Source organism: Anas acuta, chromosome 3 (assembly GCF_963932015.1).
Source record: "Anas acuta chromosome 3, bAnaAcu1.1, whole genome shotgun sequence".
Taxonomy (NCBI): Eukaryota; Metazoa; Chordata; class Aves; order Anseriformes; family Anatidae; genus Anas; species Anas acuta.
In genome coordinates this window covers 61,344,362-61,358,454 of record NC_088981.1, presented here as the reverse complement: position 1 = coordinate 61,358,454, position 14,093 = coordinate 61,344,362, and the positions used below count along the sequence as shown (strand labels likewise).

General features: G+C 40.7%; 1 protein-coding gene across 2 annotated transcripts in view; it reads right to left on the bottom strand.

The window, feature by feature from the left end:
- The window catches only part of SAMD3 (sterile alpha motif domain containing 3), a 36,383-nt gene extending 23,283 nt beyond the window's left edge, over nucleotides 1–13,100 (bottom strand). Inside the window, exons 1-4 of one of the 2 annotated variants that reach the window (XM_068677460.1) lie at nucleotides 12,715–13,100; nucleotides 12,510–12,645; nucleotides 11,603–11,789; nucleotides 7,178–7,288 (exon numbers count right to left, since the gene is read on the bottom strand). In XM_068677460.1, the coding sequence (XP_068533561.1) occupies nucleotides 7,178–7,288; nucleotides 11,603–11,789; nucleotides 12,510–12,588 (377 nt within the window). In that variant the 5' untranslated portion in view covers nucleotides 12,589–12,645; nucleotides 12,715–13,100. The remainder of the gene's footprint in view (nucleotides 1–7,177; nucleotides 7,289–11,602; nucleotides 11,790–12,509; nucleotides 12,646–12,714) is intronic. The other variant, XM_068677459.1, reaches the window with a different exon arrangement.
- Between the last annotated feature and the right edge of the window lie 993 nt (nucleotides 13,101–14,093).

Genomic DNA, 14,093 nt, shown 5'->3' with positions numbered 1-14,093 from the left:
GTGAATGGATGAGGACAGTTAATCAACTCAATGAGTGAAAACAAAGCACAAACAGCCTGTAAGTACTCACACCTACAGCCCCAGGTAGAGCCATCAGCAGTATTTACAAATGGCACACCCCAGGCAGTGTGAACCTGAGACAGGAAATCAGCACTAGCTATCTGAAGTGATTCTCTCCTCCAAAGAATCTGCCAACCCCTAATGCTGGAGGAACGCAAGGTAAAATAGAGGATAACAGAACTGGAAGTCAACCAAGAGCCACCTAAAGGGTGGTTGTGGAATCCTCTGACAGCTTCCCGACTGCAGTAACCTGGAACCAATTAGTAATCTCACATGGGAGGTAACAAAGAGAGCTTAAAAGTCCTGTTACATGTATAATATCACTGCAATTTATGTTTGCTTGAATTTAAATTGCAGAGAATAATTTGAAAGCAACTAAAGAGACTTACAAAAACATCAGACTTTTGTCACCTGGACACCACCCTGTGTAACCCGTTCTAGGTGACCTTGCCTGAGCAGGAGTGTTGGACCAGATAACCTTCTGAGCTCCCTTTCAGCCTCAACCAGTCTGTGATTATAATAATAAAAATATTTTAAAGATGCTATCTACTAAGTGCAGATGCTTGCAAAGTACATATATACAGATATCTATACCACCAGAACAGCAGGGCTTGTCACATGTGACAGCATCTTGGGAAGACCAATGCCATCATCCCAACATCCTCCCCTTTCTTCTCCTTTCTCACAGCTGTTATTACTAAGCATGGTGCCACGTGGTGTGGGACATCCCTTTGGGCAGCCTGGGCCAGCTGTCCTGGCTGTGTCCCCTCCCAGCTACTGGGGCACCCCCAGCCTCTGAGGACACTGGCAGGGTAGCACCAGGAGCATGAAAGGTCTTGGCTCTGTGTGAGCATTGCTCTGCAATGACTAAAACAGCGTGTTATTAGATGTAGAGCTTAGGGATATGGTTTATTGGGGACTGTTAGCGTTAGGTCAGAGGTTGGACTCGATGATCTTGAGGTCTCTTCCAACCTAGAAATTCTGTGTGTGTGTGTGAATCATTGCTGAAAACACTACTTTCATCAAAAATCCAAAACAGCATCACATGAGCCTCTACAAAGAAAATTAACTCAAAACCAGACACAACTATGATGTGGAAGAAAATACTGCTGGATACAGTCAACATACATAAGTTTTCACTACAAAAGCTCTCTTACGTGGCCTATAGGCAAAGCCTACAGTCTTCATTAAAGTAGAATCCTCTACTTTCATCAACTTTGCTGATGAAGCCAATATAGCAGACAGGGTGCTCCCAGTTACTACATACTATTTTCAACAAGCTGTCATTTAAACTAGCACAAAGTACAGTAATTTAAGATATACGGTAATCACAGAATCACAGAATTTCTAGGTTGGAAGAGACCTCAAGATCATCGAGTCCAACCTCTGACCTAACACTAACAGTCCTCACTAAACCATATCCCTAAGCTCTACATCTAAACGTCTTTTGAAGACTTCCAGGGATGGTGACTCCACCACCTCCCTGGGCAGCCCGTTCCAGTGTCTAACAACCCTTTCAGTAAAGAAGTTCTTCCTAACATCTAACCTAAAACTCCCCTGGCGCAACTTTAGCCCATTCCCCCTCGTCCTGTCACCAGGCACGTGGGAGAACAGGCCAACCCCCACCTCACTACAGCCTCTTTTAAGGTATCTGTAGAGAGCGATAAGGTCACCCCTGAGCCTCCTCTTCTCCAGGCTGAACAAGCCCAGCTCCTTCAACCGCTCCTCGTAGGACTTGTTCTCCAGGCCCCTCACCAGCTTCGTCGCCCTTCTTTGGACCCGCTCAAGCACCTCGATGTCCTTCTTGTAGCGAGGGGCCCAAAACTGGACACAGTACTCGAGGTGCGGCCTCACCAGAGCCGAGTACAGGGGGACGATCACCTCCCTAGCCCTGCTGGTCACAGTGTTTCTGATACAAGCCAGGATGCCGTTGGCCTTCTTGGCCACCTGAGCACACTGCTGGTTCATATTCAGCCGAGTATCAACCAATACACCCAGGTCCTTCTCTGCCAGGCAGCTTTCCAACCACTCATGTCCCAGCCTGTAGCTCTGCTTGGGGTTATAGCGCCCCAGGTGCAGGACCCGGCACTTGGCCTTGTTAAACTTCATGCAGTTGACCTCAGCCCATCGGTGTAGCCTATCCAGCTCCTCCTGCAGAGCCTTCCTACCCTCGAGCAGATCGACACATGCACCTAACTTGGTGTCATCTGCAAACTTACTGAGGGTGCACTCAATGCCCTCATCCAGATCATTGATGAAGATGTTAAAGAGGACCGGCCCCAGCACCGAGCCCTGGGGGACGCCACTAGTGACTGTATGTAGCTGAGCAGCACTAATTTCTATTGTTCTTAATAACTGTGACTGAATTACCATTTTGAAAAATGAAAAAAGTTGAGCAGATTTTCAAGCAAACCTAAGACTACAAGGGTTCTCCACAGTTTCCCTCAGCCACCTCAACTACACGTTAGTTTTCCAAATAAGTGTAGTCATTTACTTCATGAAAATAATTTTTTGTTGGGTTGTAGCTGGGTTTTGTTGGGCTAATAGTTATGGTTACATGTAATTCTCCCCTCTACATTTGTCAGTAGGAGGAAAAAAAAAAAAAAAAAAGTACTCCAAGTTTCATTTCATGCTCCAAGTTTCTCTTTAGCCTTACCCAATCCAGAGTATGTCCAAACAAGCACCGAAGATTACTTTAATCCTCACAGTGCAAGACATTTAATGTTTTATTAGCTTTTGTTGAAAGCATTCCTGTTAGGCTGTCACATTAAATATGTGCTGTAATATTTTAAAATGAAATAAAAGTTTATTTGTAAAGACAACTCTATTCTAAAAATTATTCCCAGAAATGATCACTTGCAAATTTGTTCAACTAAACGAAGAGTTCAGTTAAACTATACATGCACTGTGATTTATTCAAATAGTCGAGACCTTCCTTGGTTTTGAATAACAGCATTACAGTTAGATTTAGGTACAAAAAGATGTAACCTGCTTCCGACCATACCCCTCCAGTCTTCTAGATTATTTGAGACACAAAGAGAGAATTAAGATCCCCAAAGGCAAATTACTACACCTTTTCTCCTGGTTTGTGAGACTGAAGCTCAAATAACCCAATGACTGTTGCAGTCCCACTTTCCCCTTGCTGTCACAGGTCTCTACTTTTTCCTTACTGGTACTGGGAATCTTCTAACATTGATTCAAGTTATTTCAGGAAACTACAGTGATGACGTTATTCATTTTCCCTCTAGGTTTAATTTTCTCAATGTTTAGATTACTTAACTGGTAAGGTGAGGAAAATTCCTGCACAGAGGAAGCAAGACAGACTCTTTATGGTTAGCTATAGTCTGGAGCTGCATCAAAAGAAGCACCTTCTCAGTAAGGACACAAATAGTTAACGAGCTTTTGATCATTCAGATTTTGTAGATGATCACTTTCCTTCCTGAACTAAATGACAACGCAGTTTCACACAGTTACACCTTTCTCTGGCTCCATTACAGGCTTACACAGCTCATGCAAGGATGTTCACTGAGACATGAAAGTTAATAACACAATTACTCATATGACCCAGCTGAAGAGAGATCGTTATATCTACTAGAAATCATTCTGATGACCTCAAAAATAAGGCTTCTGCACTGAAGCAAAGAAACTCTTAAGGAACATAAAAAGGGGCACAATTCAAAAGATTTTATTTAAAGACAATTGCTGTATATGTGTATGTTTAAAACACATGAAATACAGACCAAAAATATTGGTGCATGGGTAATGGGGAAGCATTCTGCTTGCCCGCAGTCCGTGTCAGCATGGCATGATGAGGATGAGTTCAAACACTACACTGATACATGCTGATGGTCACCCAACCTGGAGAGGGTTTGCAGCAAGTTCCACTGAGCAAGTGAATGAATGGTGGCTTGCAACCCAGCAGGCCAGTGGTGACAGTCATCTTGGAGATGGGAGCCAAATTTAATTAAAAATAAATATACCAAGAGTGGCAAAATAAAATAAGCCCAAAATTACGTGGGCACCAGCACCAATATAATGGGAATGGCCTTATTAGTATATTGGTACCTTGCAGGCCCAGATTTAACTGAACACCAAAAACATGTCCTTAACTTGCAGCAAATGAGAAGTGCAAGGCTGTCAAGGCTGGACAGAGGTTGTTATAGTACTTGTGCACACAAACCTGCTCTGAACAAATGACTTGAAGTCTCAGACAGTAAGTCTGTTATACTACAGCTACAGAGCACAACTTTATAGGAAGAACAAATGTACAAATAAACATGTACCGGAGCATCACGCAAAAGCAAACATCTGGACTGCCCCACTGGAAACGGGGGAGGGGGGGGAAGGGGGGATGGGAAAGGTGATACATTACGTTTGTCCTTTGATAAACAAGCACCTTGAGGAAAGGCAGAGAGGACAAAGCAACCAATAAAAGGCTGGTTTTCACAGTAGTGTCAGGTATTTACAAGCAATGACAGCCTCTGTCTTAGCAACAAGACAAACATAGGGCTGCTAGGAGACTGCTAGCACTCCAATAGCAAAAAGCAGTTATTGAGGAAACATTTGTTGAGTTGTCCTCTGTATGCTACACTGTTGTCTTCACAAAAATGCACTACTTCAAGATTAATCTTCTTGGGGGCTCAGCAAAAAGACTGCCTGTTTCACTTCTATAGCTGCTAGCAAAATGTTGTTCTGCAAGAAAAATAAAGTTATACAATAATTGCTGCAGCCAGTTACTCTTTATTTTTGTGTTTAAACAGCCTGCTCTGCTCTCTTTGTAATACTTAGTAATGCAGAAGAATATATAATAGTTGTTAGAACTGCCTACACAAGAAACTTTGAGCCAATTCATCAGCAGCAATAATTTGTAAAAGAACAAAGAACACATGATTTCATTTCAAACGAAGCTACATGCATTACTAAAGCTGTAGATGTATGGGAAAACAAAAGAAGAAAAAATTAAGCTTTTTAAAAAAAAGAAAAAGAAAGATTGGAGAAACTAAGAACCAGATGCCATAAATGTTACCTTGGCCAAAGGTCAGTCCCTTGAACTGAATATTTAAATCAAAGTCACTGAATTAAAATAACCCTTGCAAGAACTGGCTCAAAAAGTCCTTGTATGAACTGTTTTGCCACAAAATAAATAAGTGAGGTGGGAATACCCATTAAAGAGCAGTAGAAGTTGTTCTTACTTAGCTTCTCTTCCAAATCTAGCCTGGCTGTTGAGAGGGTTATGTGCCCTCCTTCCCATTCTGAAGAAGACAATCCAGAGTAATTAATTTGTAGAGCTGCCCCCCTGTATTGCTGTATCTTCCTTTTCCCCACTAATTAGGAATAGAGAAGAAAATGGAAGGAAAAAAACAGAACTGCACAGACTTTAAAACATTATAAATTTAAAACAATGAACAACAACAAAAAAGACACCTCTGCAGCTGATAAAACAAATACCAGATTAACATGCCAAAACACACACAAAAAAAAACATCATTAATCTGATGTGGAACAAACACTTTTTACCATGACATTTAATGTATTCTTAGAATAAAACCAGAGTGTATGCAGTGGGGGGAAGAGAGAAATTGTGCAGAAAATCAGCTGAGTATGTATATTAGCAGAGTAGACCAGGGGTTACTTTCATACCCTAGGCTAAGAACATGTCCTTATAGTCAAACCAATTTTCTATTCCCATAATCATATTTTTAAAAGAAAAGCCGTATTCAACTCTTCACAACCTGTTTATAGCTAGCATTAAATTTTCTATCAGTAGCTAAAAATGCAATAAAGGAGCACTGGGGAGGTAGGGGGAGGATAATTCCGTAATTCCTTATTAATCAGTGGGTCGAGTCATAGACATATTTAAACAAGAGTATTCACGTCCAAAAACAGTATTTAACTAGGGATAAAGTTACTGCAGCAGTTAATGGATGCCAGGGATGCTCAATTCCATTTTAAGACTAAATCAGTTAGTTAAAACAGCTATTTTGGAAAAAGACATTTGCCAGCTTCTCATGTGACCTTTAAAGAGAAGCCCTCATAAAATTTCCTTGGGTCTTCAAGACTATAAATCATCACAGCTCCACTGATTTTCAGGGCACCTACTGCTTCACAAGGGGCATTTCCATTTACAGCTGACTTTCTTTTCCTCCTTTCTTACTTCTTTGTCCCGAGGTGAATTTGCATTGCTCTTTTGCAGTCCTTTTCCCTTAACAAGCCATCATGGGCCTTTGAAAGCTTTGTACTGAGAAAGTTTCCTAAAGCTGGTCTATCTGAGTTAGGCTGATTCACACATTTAAAACTCTGAATACAGCACAAGGCAAATTACTCACCATTAATTAAAAGTAAGTATCCTATAGAAGTAAGGGCTAAAAACCATCATCACAGAAAGATTTCAGTGAAACAACCCCTTGGAATAAGCTATTAAATAAAGTCCTACGTGGTTCACTATGCCACCTTTGCTGTTCCTAGAAGTCTTATCACTAACTTTATTTTTTTTAAAGTGACAAAATAGACAATTCTACAGGAAGATCTCCACTTATTGCAGAACACTGAGGCCATCAGTCACATGTTTGGGGGAGAAATGATAGCAAGGTGGGGAATAATAAGGGGAGTAATAAAGATAAGAAAACAATTACCATGGAAGAGAAACATGACTCTTCCAACATTAGCTGCCTAGCTCTGAGAGGAAAAGCAACCATCGTGCCTCCAGATTTTAAGGAGGCTCATTTTGACATGCAAGGAAAATATGCACACAAAGGGAATCTGCATGCCTACTTTCTTAAGCACTGTATTTAAGGTGCATCAAGCACATGACTTTGTATGTACTGATATTCCACTCAGTAATGATTAGTTTGCTAGTATGCTATTCAAAGATCTGTGAAAAAGGATTTTTAAGAACTAAAGAAATAAGGAAAAACCTGTATTGTGCTGTCATACAGAGAACAACAAAAAAAACCTCACATCTGACCATTTTGTTTAGTTGATTCCTAGTACACTTCAAATCCTGCTGTTTTCTAAATACACCTGATTAAACCCAAACCTGACCTCCAATACTTAGGACAAATACTATGTCATTTACAAAAAAAACAAGTAAAATTTAGTAAATGCATTATGAACTTACTTTTGCTTTAACACTCTTTGATCAATTAGTCCTTCTTCATTTTCAGTTGAAGACAAATACAGTTTCTGCTCCACAGGACTAAAAGTACTTAGTATCTGCCTTTCAGTGTCCCTGAAATAAAAAGTAAATAAATAAAAATAAGTCAATCGAGATTTGTGCAGCTTATGGAAAAAAAATAAAAAACATAAAACCTCAAGGTGTTAAAATACTAGTGGCAGAAATAGAAAAAGAAAAAAATAACACAATAAGCAGGAGTTTACATGGTGCTGATACTGTCTCTTAATCAAACACAGTTCAATTACCCAACAACTCTTACAAGCTGAAAGGAAAACTATAAAAAAATATCGTCCAGCAGTATTCCAATTCCTACACAGTAAGAAAACTGGGAATAACTAACCACTAGAACATGCTGGTGTGCATGGGGAGTGAATTACAGAATATTGCACAGTAGTTTCTATTCAGCTAGAACTTTGAACATTCCCCACTCCCTTCTCCCTTCCCATGGGGCTAAACCCATCTATAACCTTTGAGACAATTTTACATTACTCTGACCATTCTACCGGATCCCCGAACACTACCTGGTCTCCAGTCAGTCACTTGCACCAAAAACTCCAGATAATCCACTTTACTACATGCCAGAAATCCCTACACAAAACCACTGCTTTCTATTTCACCTTTGCATCCACCTCCCTCCCTCTTCTCCCCTTCCTGTTCTTTCTTCTCCTTTTGCTTTCAGAAGTCAACATCAGTAGTTTTGCCGTGTCAGACAGGAGCTACTATTATGCTGTCAAGAATACATAACAATCATCAACTGGTTTTTGACTTACAGATGAGAGACACAGATGAACTTGGTGACTTCCCTAGCCAGATGCTAGAGGCTCCATACTTCCCTGGACTTTTATTTATTTATCTACTATAATCGATTAGGCTTTGCCCAATCATAGCTAAAGCTACAGTGGACCAGGGAACACGATTACAAGCATTCTTTAACGTCAGCACATTCTGTACAACAACATGGTCAATCAACATCACAGATTCAGTCCACCAAGAGACTCATGGGCTATTCTCCGGCCACTAACTGAAACACCTCTCAGAAAGCAGCATAAAAATTTTCTTAGTGAAGCCACCAAGGTGATATCATCACAGATTTCACTACTTCAAGCACTACTGCTGGAGCCTTTCTGAGACTTGCTAGAACCTGGCTTAGGGAAAAAGTAAACATGCATTAAAGAACTAGATCTTCCACAAGTTATGACACGTGGAACTCTTTGCGGATGACGTAGGTTCTTTTTGTACCTTATCTCTTCAGAAGGTCTGAACTCCAAAGATGCCCTATAAACTGTTCCAGCCTCAGCTACATTCACATATGAAATGCTATTGCTACAAGTGGCATTACTGTTTGGTAGGTTTATACGGGGAGTTTTCGCTTTTCATGAATTAACACAGCTTTACAGTACGTGTTTTTTCAGCTATCTAGTTAAAACCAGAAAAATGCAGTACTTTCCATATGCAGCTCCTGGCTACAATCAAACTTGGAAGTGGAAAGCACCTTAACAATTACTTGGTAATGCCTTTGCACGAGGTCCTCATATGTACATAACAAGTGACAAAACAAAATGCTGTTTCTATGTCCTAATCTAAACTGCTGGAGACACAAGTCATGCTCAGTATTCCTTCAGAAATCCATTACTTCTGAACAGGAAGTGTTGACCCATCATAATTGAAACTCTAAGTCCAGTCAATAAATTGTTCCTAGCAGAGACAGGTGAACTAAACTTAATGAGTTAGCTAAAATGTGGACAACAGGAAGAAGAACTGGGCAGGCAGGAGTGTACCATCAAGCACTGGGGTAGCATTCACAGGAGAAATGTGAAAGGGAAATAAAGCTTACAGCTTTTGGAAGCTCCACAGCAGTTTTACTGACCCACAACATAGCTATGATGCTGCTTTCTCCCTTGCCCCTGATGCTGAGCACTGCCTCCCCTGTCCTAGCACTCACGGGGGTAGTTAATTATGGGAACTGGCTTGACTGAGAAACACCACTGCAGGACAGACAAGGCAGTTTGTTTTCACCTGGACTCTGGCACCACAGGGGAAGGCTTAGGAACATGCAACTGTGGAATTTCAGGCTCAGTTTTTGCAGTTGTCCCCAGCACAACGTTGTGTGTAATATATGCATACTATTACAGTGATTAATCCCTGAATGAGGTCAAAAGAAGTTCTTATAGGACTTTGTTCAGACAGACACATCTGTTCACCACAGAGCTACAACATTAAGATAAGCATTCCAGAGTTAGCAAATGACATTTATAGCTGTCTGGGTATTAAGACACAGTAATACAAAACTAAAAGCTATTTTTACTGCAGGAGCATCACTCTACATACGAAACAGCTTTTAATTATCTTTAAAAAAATTAACTCATCCAAAAATATGGGAGTACAGGCACTTCTGAAATGTGCTTAGGAGTTGTATGATGCGATTCTTGGCTGTGACATAGGAAGTGTTTCAGAAGCAATAGCTTATTTACCCAACTTCCCTGTAAATAGAAGAGTACCAGTATCTTGTTCTTCAAACAACAATAAGACTAGGTGGGGAAAGATTTTGAAGTAAATTATATTCACTAATATTTGAAGTTTCTAGCATTTTTTTTTCTTTTCAAAGTCTGCAGAACCCCACAGAAAAGAACCCCTCACAATATTGCAACAGAATGCTCTTTGTGAGACATCAAGGCCTGCAAGCACAAAGGGAACAGTGACACCTGAGAAGCAGTCTAGCCAAACACACCTGGTGAACGCCAGGGGAGTTTTAGGTTAGATGTTAGGAAGAGCTTCTTTACTGAAAGGGTTGTGAGGCATTGGAACAGGCTGCCCAGGGAGGTGGTGGAGTCACCATCCCTGGAAGTCTTCAAAAGACGTTTAGATGTAGAGCTTAGGGATATGGTTTAGTGGGGACTGTTAGTGTTAGGTCAGAGGTTGGACTCGATGATCTTGAGGTCTCTTCCAACCTAGAAATTCTGTGATTCTGTGAACTGAAGGATGAAATCTTAATTTTAAAAACTGTTTTCAAACTACCTTAAGTATAAGAGTATGTCTTCCATTATCCCTTGCTGTACAGCCTAAGTACCTCCTGTACTTCAGATGAGGTACAGGGCCTACATGCAGAAAGATGCCTGCTTTACCTCCAGAGAAGGAGCTTCCGATGAATCGAGTGAAGCAGGAACCTTGTGCAAAGAACCAAGCCTATGATAAATGATATATTCAGAGACATCAGCTTCTTAGTTCAACTCCCTCCAAGAGTACAGGACCATTTAAACAGGGCATTTCATAAACTCTTCCCGGAGAACAAAAGGATTTTTCTATATGAGCATTTTAGTTCTTCTCATGAATGCAGTTTGGTAAGAAGTAACCCAGTCATCATGCTTTGCTTTGTACTGTGGAGTCTATGCAACCTAGGCGCCCTTTAAAAAAAAAGCAAATGCTGCAGAGAATGCTCAACTTCTACTGGGCTACTACTATGTGCCAGTGCAGACTTAGTGCTTAAGCCCTTTCCTTGAAAATATGGGAAGGGAATGTGCCCTCAGAAGCATTTTGTGCCATTGCAAATCTTTCCCTATTTTCAGGACTCTTGAGATTGGAAGAGTTGATAAGACTCAGGATGTCCCTCCTCAGACAAGACATGAAGAAGAAAAGGAAAAAAAAAAACAAAAAACGAGTAAACCCAACTCCTTCCTTCCTTCCCTCCCTGCCCTCCCCCTCTCCTTCCCCCCCCACCAAAGGAAAAAAAAACAAACAAACAAACAAAAAAAAACACACACACACACAAAAAACAGCAAAACAAAACAAAAAAAGCTATTCAGCCAAGATCTGGAAAATGCTTGGGTAAAAGCTTGGGTAAAATAATCTCTGTGGGGTTTGTTTTCTAAAAATCTTTCTAGCTCTTTTTTGAGTAGCACACACTGGTATTATTAAATGCTTACACCTGATCAGATTCAGAATTTCCTTTGAGAGCTCAGACTTAAATACATCTATGACACAAACATTATCTCTAGCTAAATGGTGACTTTACTCTATAGCTTACAAACATTTAAAAGTAAAGGCCTCAAAAGCTTAATACCGTAAATACAGAAGATTTCACCTAAAGTAATGGAAATTTGATTATACTTCATGCAAGTTAAAACTTGGTCCTAGAACTGGAAGTGAAGGGCAGTTTAAAATAATGGTAGTATTCAGGAATGTTGATGCTCCCTTTAAAAACTTCAAGTTATAACCATATTTTATATTTAACATGTTGTTAGAGATCATTCAGAGTATATGAAATACGTGCAACTTATAGCTGTTAAGATAGTAAATGTCAGTTTTAAAAGATTATGAGAAGAATACAGCTTTAGTCTGATATATTTTATGTGATGTTATGTACAGACTCACCCACTGATTGCTGGAAGTATTGGAGAAGCTGATTCACAGTAATATGTAAAGGGTTCTGGCCCATTCTTTTGTTGCTGGTATTTATTAATCAGGTCCATTAGCACTGCCTGGTGTCCAATCTTCTTCACCAGCTGCTGCACCATGCGATCATTAAGAGCCAGAAGAGCTGCTCCACTTACTTCTTCTTCTGCAGAGTGAAGGGGATAGGAGGATAGCAGTTATGGGGGATGCAATTTAGAGTCGCAGTAACATCATTTATGCCTAAAAACACGATGATGGAAGATAGGTCAAAGGCTTTCTGTTGTTGTTGTGTTTCTTCAACTGCTAAAAAGAAGAAGTTTTAGCTACTGTGCTTTCCAGTGCCAGAATTCTGGTCCCTGGCCAGGTACCTTTCTGTACAAAAATGCTACATCTGAAATACACACGATCAGTGAACTATTTCAATGTATAAATCAGGCCTTGCTTTGACTACGGCAGACTTATTGTTAATTAAGGAAAGTAAGCTTTTTAAGGTACACAGCAAACATCTTCATATAACAATTCCTCATACTCTCTTGCAGAGTGTTTATATACTCAGACATAACACATTTGGATGCTACAGATGCATTATTTCAGAAGATGTACACAGTATAAAATAGGCCCTGTTAAGCCTGTTACACCACCAGATTTGCTTCTGGAAGGTGTACCTATTTATATGCAGGCTTAATCTCACCCCCAGCATTCCTTGGAGACTTCATGATAAACCTGCACTCTTATTTTGATCTATCAGTTGCATGTCAGTTCCTCTCCCTAACAGATTCCTATTGAAGTCTTAAGTTAGCGTAAACGTAGATAGATACATATACATATTCCCAAAACAAGGTAGGCAATACCAATAAAAACATAAAAGACAAACAAGAATGCTTACCACGAAATTTAGGAACTAGTTCTTCCAAATTCCTCTGTCTGAGCCAGTTGCAGACTTGATCAACCGACCAACTTTCCATCTTCGGGTGTCACAGTGCTAAATTTCACTGTGAAGCAAAAAGAGGATTATTTTTACGCTGAACTCTGAGCTAAACTCCAACTGCAAGTAGAAAAAAAATCCACTCTGCAAATACTGTTATATTTACATGTTCTTAATAAAGTGTGAGAATAATCCAACTAATGCCTGTTGCAAGTGGCAGCTTCCTCGGATCCCTCTTTCTTCACCTCCTCTCCTCTTCCTGCCTTCCCTCTGCTCTCAGAGGCAGCCTCATCCCTTATAAAACACGACCTGCTCCAGCACCATTAACACCCAGCTTTCCACACAGAGAGGAAAAACGGTGTGAAATTCACCACCACCCTCATCGGGAAATGGTTGACATTTTACAGAGAGAAAAAAATAAATACATCGGGTAAGAGTCTGTCACATATATGTTGGTAGCACATCAGGCACGTTAACCCCCTCAACACCACCGATAGCTAGCAAAGCGAATACTTAACCCCGGTTAGCGGCAATTAGGGGCAACACTCCTGGGAAGCTGGGAACACAGGGAAGGGGAGGGGAACGGAGGAGGCAACTCCCCTGGCATTTGCTGGTGGCACCCCTCAGGCCCCAGCCCCCCTGGGACACCACAGGGCGGCACAGGAGAAGGGGGTGATTGACCCCACCTGGCTGGGGTGTTGCTCAGTGTGTGCACCCAGCGCCTACCAGTGCTCCTTTCCCAGGGAATTGCTGGGGACTATGCTCATCCTATTCTGCCAGCTGCTTGGCAGCAGAAAACTCTCTGAGACTGCTTTTCTCATGGACATAATTTAGCTCTGCTACATAAAGGAGCACTTGATGCTCCGTGTCTTGCATTCTGCAGCATTAAAGAAAATTATTCAAGCAAGTTTTTCAGATGAGAACACGAGTGTCTGGCATTGTTGGCCAAGCACTTCCTTGTTTAAAATAACGTCCACACGCATACCCTGAGCCTTCTGTCAGCTCCTAAGACAACATGAGGGTTTGCCCACGCAAACCTCATCAGGACCTGTTCCACTGCACTACCCAAAAAAAAAAAAAAAATTGAGAACCATCTTTTCCATTTTCATCATCATTTTACAGCAGAGATCCCCCAAAATAGATGCACTCAGATTATGTGTTTGTACTGGTACACTTCAGCAACTTAAAAGGGTTAAGAGGAATGTCTTTCTGAATTACATGAGTAGATTTAATTTGATATGACAACAGTAGCCATACAACTCCTCCTCCAGGCTAAGCAGCAATAACAGGGTGTGAAAAGTCATTATTTGTTGAGAACTCGGGTGTAAATTAAAAATCACACCTTCCTGTCGCACTTTTTACTTCCTTGCAAAGAGTAGAGGGGAAAAAAAAAAAAAAAAACACCTTGAAAGATAAAACCCAATGCAAAGCAGAAAGATACTTGCCTTTTCAACCAAGCAGTGTAAAAGTAGATACATTAAAATGTTGGGAAGGTCACTGCTTCATCCTAGTAGAAGACTTGGATCCTGGAACAGTCATGCTAAA